The 14,330-nt window shown below is 38.2% G+C and overlaps 1 protein-coding gene across 1 annotated transcript; it reads right to left on the bottom strand.

Moving 5' to 3' along the window:
- Positions 1-10,490: 10,490 nt before the first annotated feature.
- LOC123458799 (guanine nucleotide-binding protein G(I)/G(S)/G(T) subunit beta-1-like) lies at positions 10,491-12,031 on the bottom strand. Its single transcript, XM_045144248.1, has one exon. It carries the CDS (start codon positions 11,827-11,829, stop codon positions 10,807-10,809), a length of 1,023 nt encoding a protein of 340 aa, XP_045000183.1. The 5' UTR covers positions 11,830-12,031; the 3' UTR covers positions 10,491-10,806.
- Between the last annotated feature and the right edge of the window lie 2,299 nt (positions 12,032-14,330).

Genomic DNA, 14,330 nt, shown 5'->3' with positions numbered 1-14,330 from the left:
TTTCCTGCAGCTCTGGCTGAGCTGGAGGCTGTGTGGCATGCCACTGCTATGTTCCTGTGGACCTTCCAGAGCTGCTTCTGTCAGCCTGCGTGGGCTCTGGATGCTCTGGATCATTCCTACTTCTCCATTGCCATTTCAATTTCCTATACACCTCACTTTTTAGTAAAGGTGTGTATTTTGCTGTTTTTTTTTTTTTTTTTTTTTTTTTTTTTTGGCTTTCCTCCCCCTAGGCTGCTTTGGTTCGGTACCTATGCCACCATCTTAACCGGAAATCTGAGGCTGCTTATTTTAAATAGCAACCAAAAAATCTAAATACCTTGGCATAATACTAGCCTAGGATGTGAAAGACCTATATAATGAAAACATGCAAACAAACAAAGAAGAAACACTCAAGAAAGAAACTGAGGAGGACTTGAGAAGATGGAAAGACCTCCGATGAATTAATATTGGGAAAATGGCAATAACTTGATCTCTTCCTTTTTGATTTGTACCCATTTATGTGCATCTCTTTCTTTATTGGTATGACTAAGACTTCCAGTACTATATTAAATAAAAGTGGGGACAGTGGACACCCTTTGTCTTGTTCCTGATTTTAGTGGAAAAGCTTCCAGTTTTTCCCCATTTAGTATTATGCTGGTTGTAGGCTTGTCATAAATAGCCTTTATTATATTGCAATATGTTCCTTCTATTCCAAGTATAAGTAGGAGGATTTTTCTCATGAAGGGATGTTGGATTTTGTCAAACACTTTCTCTGCATCTAATGAGATGATCATGTAATTTTTTCCTAAAGTTCATTTATTTAATGTATTACATTGATCTATTTGTTTATGTTAAACCATCCTGCATCTCTGTGATAAAGCCTACTTGGTCAGGGTGAATGATCTTTCTGATATATTCTTGTTTTCTGTTTGCCAATATTTTGTTGAGAATTTTTGCATCTATGTTCTTGAGGGAGATTGTTCTGTAATTTTCTTTTTTTTTGTTTTGTTTTTTTTTTGTTTTATCTTTGCCTGCCTTTTGTATCAGGGTGAGATTGGCTTCATAGAAGGAGTCTGGTAGTATTCCTTCTTTTTCCATTTTATTTAATAGCTTAAAAAGCAATGGTGTTTGTTGCTCCCTGAAGGTCTGGTAAAATTCAGCAGTGAATCCATCTGGGCCTGGGCATTTTTTAGTTGGTAGTTTTTTGACAGCTGCTTGGATCTCCATGCTTGTTATAGGTCTGTTTAAGTGATTAATCTCATTTTGATTTAATATAGGTAGGTCATATAAATCAAAGAAATCAGCCATATCTTTCAGATTTTCATACCTTGTGGAGTATATACTTTTATAGTACTTTCCTTGATTTTTTGAATTTCTCTGGTATCTGTTGTGATGTTACCTTTTTCATCTCTAATTTTATTAATTTCTGTCTCTTTTGAGAGAGAGAGAGACATACAGAAAGAGAGAGAGATAGATAGAGAGAGAGAGAGAGAGAGAGAATTGGCATGTCAGGTCCTCAGCCACTGTAATCAAACTCCATAGGCTTGTGCCCTCTAGTGAGCATGTTAACTTGCCTCATCCTTGTGTGTCTGGTTTACATGCAGTCTGGAAGGTCAAATACGGGTTCTTAGGCTTTGCAGACAAGCACCTTAATCACTAAGCCATCTCTCCAGCCCTTATTCATTTCATCTGACAAATATTTTAGAATGCATACTATTTGATTTATATATTAACTGAATTTATCACATTAAAATTAAATTAAAAGGGAAAGATAAAAGTAAATACCTGTGACCAAATTTTGCTTCCATTCATTGCATAATTTCATGAGTTGGTTTCATTGCTTTTTTGTCCAGTTCTAATAGCTGACAGTTAAGTATTTCTTTTTTATTGTGGGCTTAGAAACCATTTGTACATAAATCACTTTGAAAAATTAAGGGTTATTTCATGATTTCTTGGTACTTTAAAAAATTGCCTGAGTGTGAATTTCCATGTAGGAAGAAATGTCAAATTTAATAGCAACAGGCAAACAAAAATATTAAAATGATAAATTGCCCTTATCTGCTATCCACGGAAAGGATTGTGGACTTGAAAATCCATGTAATTGTTGAATATTTTAGTGCTAAAATATCTTCAGCACAATGTACTATTCAGTACATGCATACATAATGTGTTCTTTCTGACCAGTAATATCTTTTGTACCCACCTGCATCCTAATTTCCAACATGATCTTTTTTGGATAAAATGATGAAGATGACTTACTTAAAATTATTTATGTATTTGAAGAAATATTTGAGAGAGAGAGAGAGAGAGAGAGAGAGAGAGAGAGGAAAGAATGGGTACACCAGGACCTCTAGCAATTTTGAAAGATACAAGAACAGCAGACACATGTGCCACTATGTGCATCTGGCTTTCATGGATTCTGGGAAATTGAACCTGGGTCCTCAGGCTTCTCTGGCACATGCTTTAGCTGCTAAGATCTCTCTCTAGATTAAAATGATTTTCATTATACAGAAATTTTTGAAATGTAATGTGCATGATCAGAAAGCAAAACCAGTGACTTGTTAGAGCATCAAAGTACACTACCACATTTTAACTAGAGAAAAATATGTACAATTTTAAAGATATATTTGCTTATTTAGGGATTCATTAATGTCAAATGACTCAAGCATGGGGCACTATTCAGAGGTAGAGCATTTGACTGCAAATTACACATGCATATCTGTGTGTTACAATGTGTTATCATGATCTATGTGTATACCATGTAGATAAAAGAACCAATAAGTACAGTTGCTTATTATCTATACTATATATATATACTTATTATAAGGACCTGACATGCCAATTCTCTCTCTCTCTCTCTCTATATATATATATATATACTATATATATACTTATTATCACTTTATCAATTTGTCTTTTTTGGAATAAGAGTGTTAAATATTTTTTTAGAAAATGTGAGATATTAAATAGTTTTTCATAGCCATCATTAGCAAATATCAGAGATCACTAGAACTGGGTGCTGATGTGTTTGTGTCCAGCTCATTTCATTTAGGATAGTGCATTTTAGTTCCATCTCTGTTGTCATATGTGACAGGATTTAATTTTGAAGAATTTATAGTATCCTTTAAAAAAACAAAACAAAACTATGCCATAGCCTGCCGGCTGAAAGGGTTCAAGCCTGATGGGGAGTGAGGATTAAAGAAAGACAGGAGAAAGAATGAAAGCAATACTTTTTAATATCCTCTTGCAAACAGTTTGCCCATTTACAAAAATTCCATGACCTTCACACAAGTTTCTAACAAAACAACTTCTTTCTGTTACAGAGTTATATAGTTCGACCACTTCTCAGTACAAAAGAGTATTGCAAGGTTGGTAGAGAAACAAATGCTCTGTTCCCAAAAATACAAGCGTAAATGTTTAAGGAACGCTCAGCTCTTGCCAGTAACACTGAATGTACATAATCTTGCTTACTTGCAGGTGCAAAAGTCTTGTTGCTAAACAGCCCAATGCTATGGATTCAAGGCCAGCCCAATGGCTCCCAACATAAATAATTATTTTATTATTGATTTGAAAGAGAGTAACATAGAGAGAAAATGGGTGTGCCGGGTTCTTCAGTCACTGCAAACAAACTCCAAATGAATGTGCCACCTTGTGCATCTGTCTAACGTGGATCTTGGGGAAGTGAACCTGGGTCCTTTGGCTCTGAAGACAAGCCTCTTAAACCCTAAGCTATCTTTCCAGCCCTTATAGTATTTTTTATGCATATATTTTCCTTTATCCATTTATCTACTGATAGAAATTTAATTAAATTGTTTCTGTATAGAGATTATTATGACTACTGCTAAAATAGACATGCAAATACAAATAACAATTTGAATGTGCTTGCTTTTATTACTTTTGATATAATGCATAAACTATCATGAAATTTTTGCTCATATAATAACTATTTGACTTTCTAGGAACCTCAGAACTGTTCTCAAAATGACAATACTAATTTACCTTCTTGCCAGTAGTGTGTACTAATGATCTGTTTCCTGTCTTCTTTTTTTATATTTATATTTTTATTTATTTACTTACTTTTTATTAATTAGTTTTGTATTCAGCAAATGTAGGCATTTTGGTACCATTATTAGGCTCATCTGTGACCTACCCTCTCCCCTTCGGCCCCTCCTTGTTGAGGTATATGGGTCATACATTGTGGAGATGGCCCACAGTTATGGGTAAGATAAATGTCTCTGCATATCATGACCCAACATGTGGCTCTGACATTCTTTCTGCCCCCTCTTCCACAAAATTACCCTGAGCCATGTTGGGTTCATTTTTGGTCTGCTTCAGTGATGAGGTGTTGGGGCCTCTGGATCTTTGGCTCTCTGATTTGGTAGGCATTGATTTTTCTCTGTGTTGGTCTCCTTTCCCCTTGTGCTGGTATCTGCTTCATCAGGAAAACAGCACTCTTGCTTGTTTTACTAATTTTCCTTAGTTTCAGCCAGGGCCCTTTTGAGGTATGATGTGGTGGCTTTCTCCTTAGGATCTGCATCTTTCTGAAAAAGAGAAGCAGATTCTCCAATGGAGAGTAACTTGGCACGAGGACAAATGAGATAACTCTTGTTTTTATAGAGAATTTAATAGGTGTAGGCCTTCTTATAGCCCATGATTGATGGTAGCTTGATATTGGAGAGTGGGCTTTTGTTTAGATATGGTTCTGACTTGTTTCTCAGCTCCAGCTATGGGTCCCATACCACTGAGGGGATCAGTTAGCCAAATCAAGAGCAGTTGGTTCCCCACCATGGCTGTGTGCCACTATTGCACTTGTGTGGGTATCACAACAGGTTATTTGCTGCTAAGTAGGTCAGACCATGAGTTTCTTGGACAGATATTGGTCATTTTCCCTCAGTCGCCCATGTAGTACCTTCTGGCACTAAGCACTGACTGTCTGGGGACTGACTCTCTTCTAGCTTCCAGCCATGCCCTTCCATTTTACATGTCAACTGCATATGGTGTCTTCAGCAGTAGGGTCTTACCACTAACCTTTGGTGGGTCATCAAGTACTCTGAAAGAAATCTGTCTGCCTTTTAGAAAAACCTGTAGGTCTCTCTGATCAAAAGCTCATTGTGGATGATAGCCCCATGCTGGTACTGGGAGTTACATGTCAGTGCCCACTACAAAAATGAGGAAAAATAGAACTAATATACAAGAGTTAGAGAGAAGAGAGAGCGAGAGAGAGAGGGAGAGGGTGTGAGGGAAGATGTAGAAGATTAAAGTTTATCCTTGATCCTACCATCTCCAGTGTCTTCTGGTTCAGGTGTTCCCTGTACGGACCTGGTGAAGGTTCAGCCATTTGGTCTGCCTTTTAGGAAGTAGAATAGATGGATGCATGCACAGATAAATGTGACACATACAAATAGATAAATAAAAAGCAAGAAAATATCATCTTAATAAAGAAAACTCATCATGTAAAAGAGACCTGTTATAGAAACACACTATGCAAAATATCTAATAAACTATTATTATCAATAAATGTATTTAGTAATTCAAAAAGTATATTAAAATATACTAGTGATGAATTAGAAAATGATATGTTAACATTTAGAGTAGTGTCAATACTTTTTGTCACAATACTTGCAGCAAAAATTTAATTAGATGAAAATAGAGATATACATAAAGATGACTATCATCTATTTGTATGTTTCCTGTCTTCTTAACAAACATTTGTGACTTCTCTTTTTTGTATCCATTCTAGCAGTAATGAGATGATATCTTATTGTGGTGTTAATTTGCACTTTCCTGCCATATATATATATATATATATATATATATATATATCCATCAGCTCCAGCTATGGGTCCCATACCATTGAGGGGATCAGTTAGCCAAACCAAGAGCAGTTGGTTCTCCACCATGGCTGTGTGCCACTATTGCGTATATATATATATATATATATATATATATATATATATATATATATATATATGTATATGTATCTTACACCTGTTGGCTGTTTTTTTGAAAATGTTATCTTACATTCTTTTTAAATAAAACATATAGCATTTAGCAAGAAAAGGCATCCATATACAAAGGAAAGATGTCACATGCATGGACTTTTTTTGTTTTTGTTTTGCTTTTTCAAGGTAAGGTCTCACTCTAGCTCAGGCTGGCCTGGAATTCACTATGTATTCTCAGGGTTGCCTCAAATTCTCAGCAATCCTCTTACCTCTGCCTCCTGAGTGCTGGGATGAAGGTGTGCACCACCATACCCAGCTCTCATGCATGGATTTTAATGTCACAAATTCATACGTAGAAATTTGTAAAATCACTTCAGGAATAAAAACCAATTGTCATAGAAGCCATATGTTTGGAAGTTGCAAAATTAATGTACACAACAACCCTAAAATTTAAGATCCTTCAAAATAGCATACCCACAAAAGAAATTATGGAATTATGGAGAAATCTAAAGTAAAATGGAGTCAAAGAAAAAGTAAATTTCACCAAGAAAGTAAAATACTCTCTAATATATAAACCATTGATCAGATGAATTTCTAAATTAATAGAAATCAATCTCATGTTAACTGTTTGCAACAATTCATATTAATATATGAAGTGTGTCCAAAATGACATACATAGTCTATCAGAATTCCAATGTTATTTTTTAATAGATATGTGAAAAAAATCCTGATTTATGAGACCAGAAAAAATTTCCAAAGCAACTTGGAGCACAAAAAGTAATTCATAAATGAAATGGGTGAAAGAATGAATGAATCAATCAATAAATGTATTAGACTATCTATCATAGTACAGATTTAAAATAAATATAAAATGTTTCTAAGCAAATAGCAATGGCAAAAGCATGATAAACAAGTAAATATGAAAGTATATAAAAACTCCAATAAGAAGCCTAAGGATTTATGGTCACTGTTTCTTTTTTCAAAGGCTCTATGATTCCTCAGTGAGAAAGGGACATTCTCTTCAGTAATTGGTGTTGGAAAGCCTCACTATCCCCCTAAATAATAGTTCATTTATACCACATGTGAAACCATTTGGAATTAACAAATACAATGTGTTTTTTAACAATATTAGCATGTTTTCAGTGTAAAATAATACTAGGTTTTATTTACATTTCCATACATTAAGAACTTTGACTGTAATTAATTCCTTCACAATCCAGCCTTATCCTTCTCTCTTCCTCTCACTAATATCCCTTTTTATCCTCTAAGTCCATTTTTATTGTGATATTTTCTTGTTGCTCCAAAAAAAATTTGTAATATATTCCACATTATAAGAGAAACAAGGTATTTGTCATTCTGTATCTGGCTTAATTCATTTAACATTATGAACACTTGCTTGCCTCACTTTATTATAATGATCACTCCATTCTTAATGGTCCTCAGTACTTCACAAAGTATGTGTAAATGAATGAATAATATTGCATCTGGAGTATATTTAAGAGAGTAGCAGTTGGTATATATACTTTCTGTATTCTATTGCTGAAAGTTAGTGAAGCTGATTTTATAATTTGACTAATGTGAATAATGGCACAGTAAACCTGTATAGGCATATATTTCTATTTACACTTCCTCTGTTTCCATAAGATAAATATCTAGCTGTGATAAAGATGAATCATCATTTGTAGCTCTATTTTAGTTTCTGAGACACTTCTATACTGATTTTTATGATGGCTGAACTAATCTTCATTAAGAGTTCCTTTTCTTCATAGCTTTACTAGCAGTTTTTTTTTTCTTTATTAGTTATGTGCATACTCAGTGTGTAAACAACCATATTGGTACCATTGTTAGCCTCCTCCCTGTCTTCCCTCTTACTAAGGGACCCTCCTTGTTGGGGATTGTGGGTCATGCACTGAGGGGGTAACCATCAGGTATGGGGAAGAGGCAATGGCTCTGTGGATAATGTCCCAAGTTGTAGCTCTAACAATCTTCTTGCCCCATCTTCCACAAATTTCCCTGAGCCGTATATCATGGAATGCTCCTCATATTTATCCTTGCAGTAGTAGCAGAGTTTCTGGTCTTATATTGAAGTCTTTGTTCCATTTAGACTTGATTTTTATGCATGGTGAGATGTGTGGATTGAGTTTCATTTTCCTGCATATGGCTATTCAGTTTGTCCAGCACCATTTATTGAAGATGCTGTCTTTTTACCAGTCTACATTGTTAGGGCCTTTGTCAAATATCAAGTAGCTGTAGTTACTTGTCAAAATGTCCAGGTCCTCGATTTTGTTTTGTTTGGCTATAATCCTGTTTTTATGCCAGTACTCCACTGCTATAGCTTTGTTACTATAGCTTTGTAATATAGCTTTAGATCAGGTATGGTGATACCTCCAGAGGTGTTTGTTTTGCTGAGGATGTCCTTGGATATCTGAGGCCTTTTGCCATTCCATATGATTTTGGAGATCATACTTTCTATCTCTTTGAAGAAAATGTTGGGATTTTATTGGCATTCCATTAAATCTGTATATTGGTTTTGGTAAGTTTGCCATTTTCCCAATATAAATTCTTCCTATCCAGGATCATGGGAGGTCTTTCCATTTTCTCAAGTCCTCCTCAATTTCTTTCTGAGTGTTTTAATGTTTTCATTGTATAGGTCTTTCACATCTTTGGTTAATGTCATTCCAAGGTATTTTATTCTTTTTTCTTGTTGTTGCAATTGAATATGGGACATTGTTGCTAATTACTTTTTCTGTATCTTTGTCTTTTGCATACGAAGGGCTACTGATATTAGTGTGTTGATTTTATATCCTGCTAGTTTTCTGAAGGAATTAATCACCTTTAAGGGTTTTGAGATGGAAGTTCTCAGTCACTTATGTATAGGATGATTAAGTCTGTGAATAGGGATAACTTAACTTCTTCCTTTCCATTTGTATCCCTTTTATTTGTTTCTCCTCTCTTATTACTTGAGCTAGGACTTTCAGTACTATGTTGAAGAGTAGAGGTGAAAGTCTTGTTCCTGGTCTCACTGGGAATTCCTTAAGTCTTTCCCCAGTAAGTATTATTTGGGCTTTTGGAACTTTATATATAGCCCTTATTATGTTGAGATATAGACTGTTCATGCCTATGCTCTCCAATGTTTTTTTTTTCCCCTCATGTCAAACTGCTTTATTACATCTTAAATAACAGTATAGTTTAATATAGTATCTATCTTGCATCCAGCCTCCTTGCAGTACACTGACTTTAAAATTAAATACAAAAGGTGAAAAGGGTACAGGGTGCAGAGAGCTCTACAGAGTCGTTTGGTGGAAAGAGAGGGGGCTTTGCTATATTCTTTGCCAGGTCCAGGTCTACAAAACAGTCACAGCACAGTTTTGTACAGGACGCTGCAGAAACAGGATGGCGAAGCCACTACTGCTGCTATGAGGGGATAGGATACAGGAGGGGGAAGGACCCACAGAACACTGCTGTCCAAACGCTGCTGCTGAACACAGCTCGAGATGAAAACCAGGAAGATCTGCATGATGTAAAAAGGATCTGCCTCAGATGCAAAAGGCTGTTCCTCAGAGGCAGGCTTCCAGGAAGTGGCAAAGAGGCAGCAGGGTAGCTCTCTTCCCCTCCCCTCTCTGAATCCAACAGCTGTTATTCCCAACAGAACTATTTTTTTTTTTTTAAAGTAAAGAGAACAGTGACTTGTCCAACTATTCAAGCGTATAGAGCGCTTGCTGCTTCCGATATGTGTGCAGAGTAGCAACAGTAAGTGGACAGAGCCGCCACAGTTACAACTTGAAAGGTTATTTCTTAAAAGAAAAAGAACATCTAAGGACTGAGTCCTATATGCACTTTGGAGCATTTCTACAGCATGCGATTCTAAGAGTAAACCCACCTAATATGGCAAACAATCAAAGTGTTTAAAATTTAACTTAGAAAGTCTGAGATCATTATTTTCAAAACATTGATTTGTACATTGTTTCATACACAAATAACCAACTGACTATCCAAGCAGAGGACAGGCACCTCTCTGGAGAACAGGTCCCTGACAGCAGGGGCAGGACGGGTAGTGTCACGCGACTACAAACTTCCCTCCAACTTTACAGGAAACCCAAAGTAAGAGCAGAAACTAAACTGGAGGTTGGGGAGGACATGGCAGGAAGGATGGAAGATATGAGTTCGCTATTCAGCAAAGAAGAAGACTCTGATCAAGCATTCATGGCCATCACAGCATGTGCTAGGCTACTTTGTTTCTCAACTTTTCTCTTCCACTATGCTGTTTGTGTGAAACAGTCATCTGTGTGACATGAGACAAAAATAAAAGCCAGGACAAAACTGTCACCAACAAGTCAGAGAATGCCATGGGCTCTGGTTCTGTTTAACTACTGAACAGAAAGGAATATACTTAAAGAAGGAAATGTGAATGCTCCCAGATCCTGCTACAAATGACTGAATATTTAGAAACAATTACAAGATAAACAAAGTCCTCAACTTGTCTTGCATGAATGCCACAAAACAGGATTACTGGTCTAAAATTCAAATAAACTAGTGAAGAGGCGTGTCTGTCTCACAATTACACTCAGGTTTACCTTCTGGTTAACATTTTTATTGTAGTATTTCCTTTTAAATTTCATCCAAGACAAAAAAGAAAACAAAGACAATGGCCCCGGAAGGAATGCACAATTTGTTTTAGTTTACAGCACAGAGATCCTTCTCTTAATGGGAATTGTGCTCTTGATTTCAGCAGTAAGTGAAGGAAAAAAGATCTTGCCCTTTTGAAGTTCTGAGGGGAGGTGTGGGTGTCCACGTTAGTATGGTTGGATAGGATATGCTATTACTGTAACGCTTCAAGGTTGGAATGGTCTTCCAGTCACCGTGGCATCCACTTGCGCTACTGGCCTTAGTTCCAGATCTTGAGGAAGCTGTCCCAGGACCCTGTTGCCACAGCCATGCCATCATCAGTCACCCCCAAGCAGCTGACACGGTTGTCATGTCCAGCCAAGACACCTGCCCTGTCAGCTTTGAGTGCGTCCCAGACGTTGCAGTTGAAGTTGTTGTACCCAGCAAGGAGGAGACGCCCACTTTTAGAGAAGGAGACAGAGGTGATCCCACATATGATATTGTCATGGGAATAAGTCATGAGCTCCTGATCTGCACGGAGGTCAAACAGCCTGCATGTAGCGTCATCTGAGCCAGTGGCAAAGGCATTGCCATTGGGAAAGAAACAGACGGCATTGATGTCAGACTCATGGCCTGTGAAAGTCTGCCGGCACATCCCTTCTCGGACATCCCAGAGCTTGGCTGAAGCGTCACAAGCACCAGAGACAAACAGTCTGGTGTCAGGAGCAAGAGACAGGCTCATGACATCTCCAGTGTGTCCAGTAAATGTGGTCATTTGCTGGCCGGTCTCTATGTCCCACAGGGCACATGTGGTATCTCCAGAGCTGGTGACGATCTGATTGTCATCCAGGAACCGGCAGCAGGACAAGTAACCTGTGTGTCCCGCCAGCTCAGGACTCACACGTACATTCCCTTCACGAGTTTTCAGATTGTAAATGGAGCAAATGTTATCCAGGCCACCGCAGGCCACATAATTCCCAGAAGGAGCATATGCACAAGTCATGACCCAGGATGAGCGCAGAGGGATGGCATGGACCTTGTTTGTAGTATAGCTGTTCCAGATGATGAGTTTTCCATCCTGCGAGGCGCTGACAAGGAGCCTGGAATCTGTGCCCCAGTGCATGGCATAGATCTTGGCCAGGTGCCCCCTCAGAGTTCTCCTGGTGCGCATCTGGATTCTTCCCACTGGGTCGATGTTGTTAGTAATCTGTGAGAGAGTTGCATCTGCACATGCTTTGCGAGCATCTCTTATTTGGTTCTTCAGTTGCTCGGCCTCCTGCCGCAGCTGGTCAAGCTCACTCATCTTCAGGTCTCAGTGCTCAACCCTCAGAACCCACGATCTTAATTCAGGAGTGTTATTGGTCTGGTCTCCCACACATGTAAATTTATCTCGCGCTCTCCCGGCCTGACGCGCCCAAGCCGCTCTCTGATCCTCCCGATCTTTACGCTCGCGGCCTGCGGGCAGGAGCCGGCGAGGCTGGTGGGGTCCGTGTGGCGGCTACTCCAGTCCCGGCCCCGCTGCCCTCCCCGCCCGTGCCGCAGCCCTCTCCAATGTTTTGATCATGAAGTGATGTTGTATTTTTTTATTAGTTATGCAGTCAGTGTGTGTTCACTCATGTTGGTACCATTGTTAGGCTCCTCCCTGTCCTAACCCCTCCACAGGGACTCTCCTAATTAGGGAATATGGGTCATGTATTATGGATTTAGCCATCAGTTATGGGGGAGTGGTAATGTCTCTGTGCATAATAACCCAACTTGTGGCTTTAACAATTTTTCTGCCCCTCTTTCACAAATTTCCATGAGCTCTGTTGGGTTCATTTTTAGGTCAACTGCAGAGATGAGGTCTTGGAAATATCTTCATCTCTGGATATCTAGGAGTTGAGTGTTCTCTGTGTCTATCTCCTTCACCCTTGTTCCGGTACCAGGTTCACCAAGAAAGCACCACTCTTATTTTTATCCACAATTACTCTATGATTTCAGCTGGGGCCCTGTTGAGATGTGATGGGCTGATTCTCTCATCAAGATCTGCATCCATCTGAAAAAGAGAAGCAAATTCTCCAAGGGAGAGTGAAGTCAGCACCTGATATATGGGATAACCATTGATTTAATAGGTGTAGGCCCTCTTACAGCTCAAGATCGGTGGGAGATTGATAGTGGAGAGCAGGCTCATTTTTTGGGTATGGTTCTGATGTGTTTCACAGCTCCAGCTATGGGTTCCATTCCACTGAGCAGATCAATTAGCACAAGCAAGAGAAGTTGGTTATCCACCATGGCTGTGTGCCACTATTGCGCTTTTGTGAGCATCATGTCAGGTTGTTTGCTGCTGGGTAGCATAGACCATAAGTTGCTTGTAAAGACAGGTGTTGGTAATTTTCCCTCAGTCACTCATGTAGCACCTTTTGGCACTAGATGAGTTGACTGTCTGGGGACTGACTCTCATCCAGATTCCAGTCAGGTCACACCATGTTCCATACCAATGGCATATGGTGTCTTCCTCAGTAGGATCTTACTACTTACCCTTGGTGGGTTATCAAGTACTCTGACAAAAATCTGTTATATTTTGGAAACTTTGTAGGTCTCTCTGATCAACAGCTCATTGGAGATGTCAACCACATGCTGGTACTGGGAGTTACAGGTCAGCACCAAGGAAAAGAAGTAAGAAAAAGATAGGTAATATCTATTCTCTCCAATGTTTTGGCTACGAAGTGATAATGTATTTTGTTAAATCCCCTTTCTGCATGTATTGAAATGATCATGTGATTTTTATGTTTAAGTTATTTTCTGTGGTGTATTATATTGACAGATTTTCATATGTTGAACCACCCTTAAGTTCCTGGAATGATCAAGGTGGATAATGTTTTTGATGTGTTGTTGAATTTGGTTTGCAAGGACTTTGTTCATGATCTTTGAGTCTAAGCTCATCAGGGAGACAAGCCTGTAGTTTCTTTTCTTGTGGCATTTCTGCATGGCTTTGGCATTAGGGTGGTAGTAGCTTCAGAGAAGGAGTTTGGGATCTTTCCCTATTCTCTGATTTTGTTGAACAATTTGAGTAAAAATGTTTTCAGTTCTTCCATGAAAGTTTGAAAGAATTCAGCTGAGAAGCCATCTAGTCCTCAACCCTTCCTTTTGGAGAGGTTTTTGTTTACCTTTTGAATCTTGGTGGGTGTGATAGGTTTGCTTAGGCATGTAATCTGCTCTGAGTTTAGCTTTGGTAGGTGGTATATGTCCATGAATTCATCCATTTCCTCCATATTATCCAGTTTTGTGGAGTAGAGGTTTCTGAAATAAGTCCTGATGATTCTCCCAATTTCACTTATGCCTATTGTGATCTCTCCTTTTTCATTTCTAATTTTGTTAATTTGAAGCATCTCCTTTTTTGTTGTACTTTTCAAATTGACCAGGAGTTTATCAATCTTGCTTATTTTTTCAAGGAACCAACCCTTTGTTTCATCAAGTTTCTTAATTATTTTCTTAGTTACAAATTCATTAATACCTGCTCTGATCTTAATTATTTCTCTTATTTGGTGATTTTTGGGTTGGATTCTTCTTGTTTTCCCAATGCACTTATGTGGGTGGTTAGATTATTGATTTGGGATCTCTCTGTCTTTGTTAGGCATTTAGTGCTATGAATTTTCCCTTAAGGACTGCCGTAAGTTTTGGTACAATGTGTTCTAATTATCAGTTAATACTATAAATTTTGATATTTCACTTTTTATTTTACTCACTATCTATTTATTGCTTAAAAGTGTGTTGTTCAGTTTCCAGTAGCTGGTGGGATTCCTGACACATAATTTATTATTAATT

Source organism: Jaculus jaculus, chromosome 2, assembly GCF_020740685.1.
Source record: "Jaculus jaculus isolate mJacJac1 chromosome 2, mJacJac1.mat.Y.cur, whole genome shotgun sequence".
Lineage (NCBI taxonomy): Eukaryota > Metazoa > Chordata > Mammalia > Rodentia > Dipodidae > Jaculus > Jaculus jaculus.
This window is presented reverse-complemented; position numbering and strand designations above follow the sequence as displayed.

What these genes read in the sequence shown, in the direction of transcription:
- LOC123458799 (XM_045144248.1), bottom strand. Translation starts at nt 11,829, where the DNA reads ATGAGTGAGCTTGACCAGCTGCGGCAGGAGGCCGAGCAACTGAAGAAC.